The sequence below is a fragment of the Trichoplax adhaerens genome, genomic scaffold (assembly GCF_000150275.1).
Source record: "Trichoplax adhaerens TRIADscaffold_8 genomic scaffold, whole genome shotgun sequence".
NCBI lineage: Eukaryota > Metazoa > Placozoa > Uniplacotomia > Trichoplacea > Trichoplacidae > Trichoplax > Trichoplax adhaerens.
Window position 1 is genome coordinate 1,723,466 of NW_002060950.1, and position 13,369 is coordinate 1,736,834.

The window sequence follows — 13,369 nt, forward strand, 5'->3', positions numbered from 1 at the left end:
GGGAAGAAATGAAAATTAGTCGTTAGGTAAAAGGCAAAGTTCGCTATCATATCCACAATACGACGCAGCATCAGATCTGTTCACCTCTTTCTATCTAATTGAAACAACACATCTTAACATTAATTGAATTCATTACAATGTACCCCCTCCTACTTTATTGCTATCTTTGTATACCACGACTATATCAGGTATACCTACTCGTAAATTCGTATGAAGAGCAGTCCCGTAGCAAGTGCGAGCTGCGAAACAGAGTTCATTATTGCCAAGGAGGTGCAAATTTAAAATTGACCTAATAACTTCATTCAAAGTTGCTATTTTAAATATGAGGGAACAGATCATAACACAAAACACTAACTAAAATACATTTTGACTTTCTAGAGAGAAGGTAACTGGCTAAGTCGTAATATTATAGATGCTCTGAATCAGTAAATGTAAAAGTTGCACGAATCCCTCATAACTATCGCAAATATAGTGCTTCCTATGCAGATAGGATCACAGTGTATCGTGTACCATTTCTGACTGCTTTGCATACCATTTAGTTGCAATACTAATTAAAGATAATCTGATATTAGAGAGGTCGAAGAATGCTAAATATTGATTAATTTCTATTGGATAGAGCTTGTGCAGATTTTACTACTTAACTAATCGTTTAAGAAATTAATTTAGTGTTGCCAGGTCAAAATTCTCAACTTGAGCCATATTCCAATATAATTTATCAAAATCTTGATACTGCAAGCTTGAATATGAGCTAGTGGATGGTATAGTCATGAACTACTGAAGTCAAAATATTACCCTCTTCCACCGTCTACTTTCCCTCTCTCTCTCTTACTATAATCTCCGGGGATTATAGAATAAGAGAGAAGTAGACGGTGGAAAATTATATTTGAGTAATCCCTAGTACAATATAGTAGCCGAGAATACTTTGCAAAATTCACCTGGTATCATTTGACACAATCAGAGTATAATGTCTGAAACATGTCATAACGTTAGTCCTTTCATATTAGCTGTTGCTAGTCATTGGATCGGATTACAGCAATAATAGCCTGGCAAGCATGATCATAGTTCCTAACACTACCATTTAATACAGCTATTACTATAGGAGTTGAATTGGCTATTGCCAATGACGCTGGTAAGTAGCATGTTGCTTAGGCTACGATCTTCTCCATCTCCTTCTTCCCTTCTTGCAGAGCTGCAGCTTGGATTCTTCAATTCTACTCGTTAAGAGAGCACTCGAAGGACTTATTCAATACTATCTAGGCTTTAATACCATCTAATTCAGTGCATGTAGCAACCTTGTAGGTGGATCTCCATTGCAAGCAAGACTCAGGTAACACAAGCATTAAAGCAAACATGAAGAAAAAGACTGCCGATAGAAAGCGATTTTCACGCCAATTAAAGGATTGTCCCATCGATCGTCCTTTCGAGGTTAAAAAAACTAAAAATAAACGTCATATCCTTGGTACTAAGACTAAAAATGGCCGATTTGCTGGTTATACTAACTCCAAACTGGCTTTAAAGGTACGTATACAATTCTTCTGCCTAACATTGTCGTATATAGGCAATCGATTGTCTTGTAAGATTCTTGTTATTATGCTTCGGTCTTAATCGAGTTTAATGTCATCGTTTATTCTGTAACTTACAACCATTGGAGAGGATAGAATAGGAAGGCAGTTGATCCATGTAAATTGCTCTAGTATCACTAATCATGTTGTTTACCGATGAATGCCGTCATTGAAATGAAGGTAGCTCTCACCATTGGACTACCTGTTGTCCTTACCGTTGTGATATTACGAAGGGTTGTATAACCGCATGTTGTGATAGAAATAGATTGATACATTACTCGAGTATCCGATAATTTCAAAGGTGCAACGGCTATCTGCCATATTCTACCTTCTACTCTGCCAATAGATGCAACAATCTGGATAATATTACGAAACTCCGCAGGTGTATAGGCGACATTATCCACACGCTTTACAATTCTGTGGGCGTAGAAGTAAGGCGATCACCTAACGTGGGGCTCTTTAATCTCATCATCTACCATCAACTCTTTTACCTTGTAGCTATAGATACAGCTATGTAACATTATTCTTTACTGTAACTACTGTAAAACTGATGATCATTCGAAGTAGTACAACAAACGATATGAAGATATTCAATCCATTCTACCATCAACTATCATGCCATTTAGGTCGTACGTTAGACTATCCTTCAAAATGGAGATTGATCTCATTGTTACTATTCGTTAGCTACCAGTTGTCATCATTTTACAAATAATCAACTAGTACTACGATGATATTTATATATATTACGCATTATCTTACTACTAACCAATTAAAGTTGCTAAGAGGTTATTTCATATGTTCTATGCTGACGTACCAATGGATAAAACCACTGGGGACCATATTACCAAGTCGTTTACGTGATATTGTCCACGTACTCTATGATCATCTCATGTAGGAGCTATACAATTACCTAATGTAGGATTTAAATTGGATTATGAGCTATAACAATCACGAAATTCCACGTCTAAGTTGCCATCCTTCAGCATAATTTAACCATAGGAAGATTTAGTCTTATACCTCGATCATATTCTATAGTATGGCTATCGATGCAACCATTAACATGATTGAATGATGGCTGTGCGAGTACACTACAAAGACACAGTCTAGATGATTGGATGATTATTTATAAACATCCTATTTTAATATGGATCATTTTACTGATTCAATCTAGCGTAAAGACAGACTCAATACTATGATTGAACAACGAACCAAGGTAAGCCCAATTGATAGGAATAGATTGAAAATAAAAGTATCAATAACATCAAAACTATATCCTAACGTACAGTACGAGATCGTAATAGCGAATATAGAGACAAAGTAGTAACAGTACAATATCATTAGTTAATACTGATAACTGTAAAATGGATGATGTACCAAGGTAGAGTAATCATATAAAGCAAGTGTCTATCGCTATAGTATGAACAGTTTTACATTATCATAATCGATTATTATCCTATAGGTTCAATATATTGTTGATCTATCATGAGCCAAACATAAATTAACCATAATTCATTCTTTTCAATAGCGTAATAAAATTGTCGATCATAGACTGGGTGAATACGATCAATCATTATCAGCTGAAGATAAAATGATACAAAGATTTGCTGTAGAGAAAAAGGTAAATCAACAATAAATACCATAATAAATCATAGTATCTATTCGATTAGATTATAAGTATTTTACCTGCGGTAGAATAATAAAATAATCATTCTGATTATACAGGATGAACATAATTGATTAAATATGTTTGATCATCTTATTAGAAACATCATGAGAAAGCAGAAGCTTACCAATTAGAAGATTATCAATTAACTCATCTTGGACAGTCATTAGCTGAAGTTGAAAACTTTCAAGAAGATGAAAAATTTAGCTCAGACGAAGACAACGATAATGGTATTAGCCTTATGATAGCATGAATAATTTAATACTGTAAATCATCTAATTGCAAATCGTAAATCTCAAGTAGCATAATCAATAGTCAATAATGTAGATGAAATGATTACTAGATTTGATACCCTTTTTAAATTATTTAGCTCAAGATGATAGCGATTTATATTTTGGCGGATTCCTAAAGAAAAAATCGGAAAGCCAAAGTGAAAGCACTAATCAAGTAAAATTATTTGAAACGTTCACTATCTGAAAGAATGAGTTAATTTTATTCTTCATAATAGCTTCGTCTACCCTAACATTTAAGCATGTTAGAGTCTGTTCTTTATTTGTATTAAAAGTTATTTTAATGTTAGCCAAAATCGAAGAAAGAAATTATGGATGAAATTATTGCTAAATCAAAACAGAGAAAAGTAATGATCATACATCAAATTTATATAACCTCACAGTCAATAGTATTCATCGGTTACAACCAAACTTCTAAACGTCATTATTTACTGTATAGTACGAAAGAAAACGTGAGAAGGAGAGAACTGAAAATATGATGCTTAATATTGATGAGGAATGGAAAGAAATGATGCCTGTATTAATTCAATCGGTAAGAAATACATAAGATTAATGTGATTAATCCTGAGAAGTTTATTCATTAATATTTTATTTTCTTGTTCATTTCTTTTTTTTATTCAGTCCATTAACGCCGCAAATACTACCCGTCAAGAAAATAAGGTGGATTCCTATGATAAATCGGTCAGGGAGCTCGCTTTCGATTTAAAAGCAAAGGTAATATATCTATGAATATATTTATTGCACTGAGCTGCCATTCTCTTAAAATTATTTTATAAAGCCATTTGTTAGGTATATGTTTAATTTAAAATTTTTATACCCCTATATTTAGAATGTAAATATAACTATTAAGTACTTATTGGACTAAAAATTTAATTACTAAATAACTAATAAACTAACCAAAAATTTCTTTAAGGGGTATTACATGCTAATCCACGGCATATACATTCTTATTCCGCCGTTCTCAATAGTTTATGCTTTATGCTCTTCAATATTTTAAAAGATCGTCCCAATCAACTATTATACTGTATAATTAGGCTACAAGTAGATTAAAATCTGAAGAGGAATTAATCAAGGAAGAAAAAGAAAAATTGGAGCAATTAGAGGTAATTAGGAAAAAGCCTACTTTCTCTTCGAACGCATTACCGTACCGAATTTTGGAAAATAGATAGCATTGATATCTTTCAGTTAACTACTATATCAATGTTATATTCTATACTGAATTTCGTACTGTTTGTTACAGGCAGATAGACTGAGACGAATGAAGGGCTTACCCGATACTTCTGAAAAACGGCCCAAACATTTATCTGCTGATGCGATGGAAACAAAGTAGTTTTAATACTTTTTTTTAAAAATACACTCAAATACTTTAAAAATTACCAGTATATAGGAATTAATATTTAATAAACTCATGTCAGAAAATAAATTGTCACTTTAATTATTAAACTTAATGTAGTATTGAAGAAATACGAGATAAACGAATTGCATTACGTTACATGGATGGTAAAGCGGTCATCCCAGAAGGTAAATCTACCTTGTAATTGTCGACATATTTGGTAGAATTGATATCATCAACGACAATATCATTGATTAGGATACACCGAAGAGGAATTACTGCCTCGATCGAAAGCGACAACAGTTGATGATAACGAATTAAGTGATCAGGAAGACGTATCAGACGACGACAATGATCAAAACAGCGATGAAGCAGAATCCGCGGAAGAAGAAGGTTCAGAGGAAGAAGAAGAAGATTTAGAGGAAGAAGAAGAAATTTCAGAGGAAGATAGTGACAGTCTAGAGGATTTAAATTCTGACGAGGATGTAAATAGTCCACAAGAATCTGAAAATGAAGATTCTGCAGAGGAAATGAATAAACAAGAAGAAAAAGTATGTAGTATATGCACTTTATAGATTTCCTGATAGTTAAAGGTTGTTTAATGGAGTATTACTCCATCGGCTGCTTAATTTGATGGAGTATTATATAAATTAAATCAACACTTAGAATACAGTTAGCCTTGAAATGAAAGCTGCTGCAGAAGAGTTACCATATCAATTCAAAGGTATGTTTTCATTTATACGTTATTTATATTGCCTACCGAATTTGAGAAAGGTATAATGTTTGCTTACATAATATCTTTACATTGATGGTAATAGCACCAGCATCGTACAACGAATTTAAATCTTTAGTCACAAAAAGGTTTGTCTAATTGGTTATCATGAAATAATTTTATTAATATACTTTTTTCATTGAAATTTCTAAGATCTCGTTTCTGATTCATAGATCCTTACAAGATCAGCTTACCATTATTGACAGACTTCGAACCCATTATCACATCTCATTAGATAGTAAAAACAGGGGTAAATTGGAGGTAATATAAATAGATACACAATTTTTGCCTTTCAACCTTTCAATATCAGATCATGTCATTTGATAGATTAATTTGTGCTATCAAATCTACAAAAAGCAAACGATTTGGACAATATCAGTTTTATTTCTGCAGATATACTGCAATATGCGATCAACATGCTCGTATAATTGTCATCGGATCTGGCTATTATACTGCTTTGATATGTCGTAACTGCTCTACTTACTAAATTAGCACGTTGAATTCTAAAAGTTTGCATGTGCCATTGCAGGTCCTCTTAGATTGTTTACTACATCATTTAGAGAACATAACTCAAGAATTCACCGAACAAATGTTAAATTCAAATGTACTAGACGGACTAATTAAGTAAGCCAAGATCCGATCAATGCTTTATCAACAGCTGTATTTACTTGATAGTGACAATTTGGTATATCATTTTGTTGCAGGCATATTTTTAGTTTAGCTCAAGTATCTCCACAGTATACAGCAAATTGTTGCTTGCTATTTTTAAATAAGTACGTCAACGAAACTAAAAAAAAAGGTGATTCACGCTTTATGATCTGTTTTCAAAGATTTACTCTAATTTAAGTAATTCTAGTTTACAATAACAAGTATTTTTCTCCGTTTTAGGTAAAGCTGCATTTCCAGGAATTCATCAGCTAATTTTTTTCCGAGTCATGGCAATTATTTTTCCCACTACCGACTATCATCACTGCATTTCGACACCAACCATGCTTTATATGGGGAAACTTTTAATTGAGGTACGAAAGAAATTACTAGATAACTCGTTTGTACTTCACATTATCATTGTTTTTTCACTTTATATCCTCTCACTATTAGTCCAATGTAGAAAGTCTTACAGATATAACGAAAGGACTATTCATTTGTAACAACATACTAGACGTAAGTTCTGTACGAATTGGTATTTTTGCCTTATGTATGCTGAAAGCTAGTGAAAATTACCAACAGTCCGTTTATTACTGATTTAATAATTACTTACTACTTTACAGTACGTTTCTAAATCCAAACGATTCGTACCCGAAGTTGTAATATTTTTGACGGATATTATCTCTGCTTTCTCAACATTCAAAGGTAATTTGCTGCATTATAAACTGCGTTGCTCTTTCACTCTGCCGTTGCAACCTTGATTTTGCTTTTGCTAGTTTCACTAATTCAAATAATGTCGATACAATTGACTTAATGTTTGTGGATCTAAGCGATCTCTAGCCAAGATTTGTTAAATTTGTTATGATATCGTGTCATAAACATATCTGAAATTTTATATTTTTAAATAATTCTAGATCGAAAATATGAAAATCTACTTCATATCGAAAATTTGGAAAGGTAATAAAATCACTTAGCTACAGTACATGTTATTATTATATTTATATGGCACGTAAATCGAACATCTGTGATCTATGGCTCAGTTTGTAAGATCTTCTGTAATACTAAATGAGGCATTAATGTTTTATGAACTCACTTTTAATTCATTTAGTGCTAAGATCCAGCCTATACAATTGCATTGGTTGAATTCAACGACTTTTTCAGATATATCCATGGATACATTAAGGTTAATGCACGCCTATTTTAGCTTACAATCTACTGTGGTCTCTAACTGCAAATTAACTTTTAACAATGACCTCAAAATGTACTACACTATAGGCTGTCTCTATTGGCTTTAGCCATTGATTTGCTCGATCAATTCGCGAAACTATATGCTAATGCGGTGGCATTTCCGGAAATTTATCATCGTACTTCTGAAATTCTGAATTGGTAAATATACTTTCATATGTATATTAAATAGCAGTGAACGTCAACGAAGATTCATTTGTTGACTATATTAATGTGTATTTTGACGTAGCATCGATATTGAAGGTTATCCAGCAGAAATTAAGGTATTAAAAGTACATTTTTAGCTTCCATTTTTATGATTCTCGTAAGGTTGATTTATAGGTTAAATGATACAAGATTACAAGTAGATTTATAAATAAAAGATTTTTTCCGATTCAATGCGACGCCTGCAGCTAATATACCCTTAGATATTTTATAATCAATTTATGGATAGTAGCTACCATAGACGTACTTGTATATTGTAGAATTGATACAAAACGCCACGCGGAAACGTAATGTTTTCACATTGTCGTTGTGTTATTGCATGATTGTAGGCTAATTATGAATCGATACAAATGAAAATTAGTAGCAGTATATCAGAACCAAGAAATTATCTTATATTACAAAAGCGTAAACCTCAGCCGCTAAAACTACTCGAACCAAGGTTTGAAGATCGGTAAGAAGCAGAGTGTCATATTGCTCACTTAAACTGTATTCCTAAAGGTTTAAGATTTAACTGTTGTTTAATTGCATTTCTTCTTGGGTATTTATGTTTTGTAATAGTACGCAAACAAATTCTGAGCGAAGCTACGGAAACAAGAAACACTTAGAAAAAATGAAAGACAGACGCCAAAATAAGCGAGATCAAAAGGTTTTATCCAAGATTTTCAAATATATGCATAATTTGATCGGAGAATCTGTAGATATGAAAATCATCTAATAATTATAATATTTGACGTCTGTTACTTTCACGGACTGTAGAGACTTACACGAGAACTAAGAAGAGACAGTCGTTATGTGGCTATGAAACAGCGCGAAGATCGGCGAATGAGGTACAGTAAATTTGTAACTGTCGTTGATTTGTATATGAATTACTAAATTATATATTGAGATATTGGTTGTCTGACCCTTGTGATTCCAAATTGATGCCTCTAAACACAGAGATACCGAGAGAAAGCGTAAAGTGAAGGAAATTGAACATCTACTCTCAAATCAGCAAGCAGAGATGAAAGCCTATAAGAAAAGGAAATAACTATATCGCTAATTTCTAGTGGTAATCTTATCTTGCAATCATCAACGAAAATACTGTGTACAAGCAATTCGAATTAGGCAACTTCATAAGAAAATATCATTTACCTGTAGCCGCTATAAAATAAATAATATGAACTATTTTACGTAATTTTATGTGCTAATAGCCTAACGAATATTTGATAAATAGTTTCATATAACTATGATAAAGTATAGAATCCTGAGGGTATCTACGGCAAAGGAGACAAAATGTTGTAGGTGACTTGTCAATCAAGCGAGCACTTGTATAAATCAAAATAACATTTCAATCTTGTGGTTCTATTCGATAATAAAGGAGGCTATTATTAACTGTTTTTCATTAGTTCATTGAACATAGTGTAATAATACTATTATAATGGTTATTTTAGCAGATCAGACATCATTGAATTGAGTTAATTTTCTATAAATACAACAAAGTGATGTTTTATCAGTCAAGTTGTTACTCTATGATATGAAATTTATGGCATAAATTAGTTACAGTGGTTGGGTAGAAACTGAAGCATAATAACGTAAGCAGATAAGTGTCATGCAAACACCCTCAAACCCTTTGTGCCAAAATTGCGAATTAATATTGATAGCTATTCCAAAGTTTTCCATCAAGTTCTCGCCATGATAAATACGGTACTTGAACAACTATGTGGTACTAGCTGTAATTTCAGGCTTTCAAGGCTACATAATATATTTGAGAGAACGCGAAAGAATTCGATTACTGAGATCATAGTAAAATCACGCACAAGCAGTGATCTTCATAGCTTCTCCAGTTAACATGGATAATTACCCTATTAGTTTCTAGTATACCTGTCGAAAGTTCAGTACATAGTTTGCTTTTAGGTAGTACTAAATTATGCTGAATGCTCTAGCTATTAACATAAGAACAATTAAAAAGTATGGGGAATAATGCTTTAAGCCATAATTTGATATTGTCTATTGACTAAATAGTCAAATTGCAATTATGATTGCTTGTCTATTTATCAACATTCACAAAAACAATTAATTATCTATGATTATTAATGAATAAATACATAATTATTTAATTAAAGCAGTTGTACATATTATGAGCAATTCCTTAGCGACCATTGTCAGTCAACAACGACGCCGTAGATGTTGCAAACAATCTATAATATCAATAGACTCGGATTCTAAATCTGCGAGTGGAAACATTAATGATTTTATAACATTTTAGGTCATATTTGATTAATAGTTTTGCTATCTAGATTTATTATTGTGTTTATTTTCAAGATCTTTGCGTACATTAATCAAAATGGTTCAGCAACATATTGGAAAACCACTTGTTGGCGCTCAAATACCTGGGTAATAGTACTAAAATAAAGTAGTAATATTATTGGCATAGATATGTTTATTGGAGTTTTAACTAAATCAGTTAGATATAACATCGTTCCTACAATATTTTATGCCATCTTGCATCCTGCATGCAACATGCCATGATTAGTAATATTCTGTTTTTCTAGTTATATTGATTACAGTAACTCGTTTCCAATCTTAACTATAAGCTTCAAATTTGATCATGGATGATTTCTCCTAAACAGATATCGTGGCTATCGCCCAAACATTAAATTTCATTGCGGTGAAACCTATGGGAAGTTGACTCATCATCTGTATTTAGTAAGCTAGTAAATTAAGTTGGTGGTATAGAGAAAATATAAGTAATAACATGACGAAACTTAATAGGAATGAAATGGATAGCTTTTCCAAGATTTACTAATAACGTTGTAGTATAATAATTATCAATAAAATAAGCATTTAGCTGGTGTACTTCAGGATGTTTGGCTGCTTAATTTTATAGTCTCAGAGCTACATATTAGATAGATTGATTAAGTTCTATTCAAGTTTTATTTTTTTAAGTCTCTTAATTTATCCAAACAAAAATCGTTGTCTTCATGGTTTATAACAAAATATATCTGAAATAGAAAGGCTTTCAATCATTCCTATTGACGTAGCGTTGAAAACAAAGAATAAGCTGCCATGCATAGAATTAATTCTATAATCTCCTATTTACAGCTCTATCATGTCGATAAATGTGTTTAACTTCTTTAGCAAATGGGTAGAAAGTATATAGAAATGTAATTATCGATTTCATAAGTTATAGAGTTGATATTTCGAAATAGGAACAAAAGCCGAGTTCCCAGGCATCAAATCAGTTAAAGCTACCTAAAATCGATATGAACCGGAAACTATCTATCCCAAGAGGTGGAGATGACATAAAATTAGCCCAGGAAATGGTGCCGGGCTATACAGGTAAGTGCTACGACGTACTAAAATCAGTATAGTAATATTACAATTATTTTGATACATCTACTATCTACTACAGGCTGCTATTATAAATTTTTATGATTGTAGACTGATAATTGCTTTATTTAAGTCTTACTGAAGTGCTAATAGATGTAGTAGAATGTTATGGATATTATGCCTTGATTCTGTCATGTCTGATAGTAGATATGGTTTAAAGGTAAATTTGCTTTCAAGAGAAAATTAGATAGTCTATGGTCTTATTCTAATTAGGTTACGTCCCCGGTATTAAATATCATTTCGGAGCACGTTATAAAGATACTGCAGAAAGCTCAATTCGAGATCATATCATAAGAAAGGAGGAAAACCGAGAAATTTATTCCAATTTAAAACAAATGACAGATATGTCTTCAAAATTTCATCAACAATCGAATTCTAGTTTTAACAGCGCCCAAATGGCACTAGATAACTTAGTCAAGAATCGAAATCATGGATTTTTAGGTATTTTATTTATATCAAGCCCTTCTACGAAATTTTTAACTTAATAGTTAGTTTAAATTACGTATGTAGAATAAGAAAGAAGATTTAGTTAGTCCTTACCTGTAGCCAAAATTTAAAATTACTAAGCAATGTGACGGAGAAGTTATGATGTATATGATTATAAGGTGGTCGAAGAGAGTCCATGCCTCCACCAATACCTGGATACTCAGGCCACATTCCAAAAAAAACTGATGGGGGGCTAGGTTTAAGATATACTGATATGACGAAAACTGTATTCGAACATCCTCATTACTTCCCTCCAATACCATCAGAATCTGTGAATCAAGTGCCAGCTAGGTTATTGATTTATAGCTCTATAATCTTTAGACAATCGTTAGAACCATGATTTAACATTATAAATGTTATCACTAACCGCTCTTAAATTATTTATTTTAAATAATGAATGGAATCTACTTTCTCTAAATTTGATAACAATCTAATCTCCTATGTAGACCATTTTCGACTACATCAAAAGACGCAAATGGTATTTATTCTGACGCTGGAATGATGCCAAACTATACTGGACATATTCCTAGTAAGTGATTCATGTTGTACCATGATTATCAAGGCCTGTGCAAACTTCGTATAGATGACATTTTCGATTTATTGATCATTAAATCAACATTATATGATCCAGTAATGTAGTGATGAGTTGATATTTCACGATAAATGTTTTCAATCGCTACTTCTTCGAAAGGGTGCCATTTAGTTTTGGATATAATTAATCACTAAGACAGCTTTAAATTATTCATACAATATTAAACTATCGGTATCAGAGTGAATAGGCACCCATATGATTCTCCTTTAAGAAGCAAAGCAAGTTTTTATATTCTGCAATCGTAATACTTTATCAAAGCATGTCATTATAATTATACTTTAATTAGAATACGGCTTAATAAGCAATCGGAGAAGAGTTAATGTTATCTATTTCTATTGTAAAAGAAAATCGGTATAAAATTGGAGGTACCTATGGCCACTTAACTAGATCTACAGTCAAAGCATAATCCATAGCTTGAGACTAAGCGGAGACTATTCGATCATCAACTGCTATGAATAAAGTGCCATATTCTAGCCGAAGAGAAGATTAGTGAAATATAAAAAGAGCACTGTTATGCCCAATATTTGATAATTCTTGGTCTACACAAATGGATTCTCAAGTTCGTTAGTGAAAATTGGATTTTATAGATGTGTTGAAATGTAGTCCACTTTTAAGTATGACAATTACTCTCCCAGATAGATGTTTAATCGTTGTAGAAGCTTACATAACTATATATGCGTAATTGAATCAATATTGTAGCCATTATTTTCTATTAATGAATCTTTAAAGATTGGAATCATATACAATTTTTATTAAATTTACATCATACAAATATTCTTTTAACAGACCATTAGCAATGCTTCAAATTGATTTATAACGTATATCTATAATATCAAGTATTCCCCGAACAAATATTTAATAATTGTTGAAGTATCTATGCCGTATTTCGTGTACAAGGTGTAAGAAAATTCTACGATGTCATGTATTCTCTTGATTGAACTATTGTAGTAGTAGTAAATATTTGGAATAGTCCCACCTAATTTTACATAATACATAGAGTACTCTTTCGATAGAGTTTTAATAGTGGTTAAATTTGTATGTATATGTATCTGGTTTTAATTAAATTATTATTGCACTAAATGTTCTTCTAATAGGTCTCTTATAGTGGTTGAGATATATTCTATATATATATATACAAGCCGAATCCACAATAAATTATGAAATGATATATCTGATTGTAATTGAAATTCTATCCTTCATTCCAAGTA

At 32.0% G+C, this 13,369-nt stretch overlaps 2 protein-coding genes across 2 annotated transcripts; both read left to right on the forward strand.

Moving 5' to 3' along the window:
- Positions 1–1,350: 1,350 nt before the first annotated feature.
- Positions 1,351–8,741, forward strand: TRIADDRAFT_58621 (uncharacterized protein; the record flags this gene model as incomplete). Its single annotated transcript, XM_002114569.1, has 26 exons — positions 1,351–1,518; positions 2,734–2,775; positions 3,088–3,180; positions 3,326–3,455; positions 3,596–3,672; positions 3,955–4,047; positions 4,137–4,229; positions 4,550–4,618; positions 4,756–4,841; positions 4,969–5,036; positions 5,107–5,399; positions 5,515–5,572; positions 5,667–5,709; positions 5,794–5,881; positions 6,150–6,244; positions 6,325–6,419; positions 6,509–6,639; positions 6,719–6,781; positions 6,889–6,970; positions 7,180–7,222; positions 7,541–7,651; positions 7,740–7,773; positions 8,044–8,165; positions 8,273–8,360; positions 8,471–8,541; positions 8,651–8,741. The coding sequence occupies 26 exons, from the start codon at positions 1,351–1,353 to the stop codon at positions 8,739–8,741; spliced, it is 2,427 nt and encodes an 808-aa protein (XP_002114605.1).
- Positions 8,742–10,037: 1,296 nt separating this feature from the next.
- TRIADDRAFT_58622 (uncharacterized protein) lies at positions 10,038–12,518 on the forward strand (the record flags this gene model as incomplete). The annotated part of the gene is made up of 7 exons (XM_002114570.1): positions 10,038–10,087; positions 10,324–10,399; positions 10,903–11,032; positions 11,297–11,524; positions 11,689–11,860; positions 12,016–12,098; positions 12,448–12,518. The coding sequence occupies 7 exons, from the start codon at positions 10,038–10,040 to the stop codon at positions 12,516–12,518; spliced, it is 810 nt and encodes a 269-aa protein (XP_002114606.1).
- Positions 12,519–13,369: the final 851 nt, after the last annotated feature.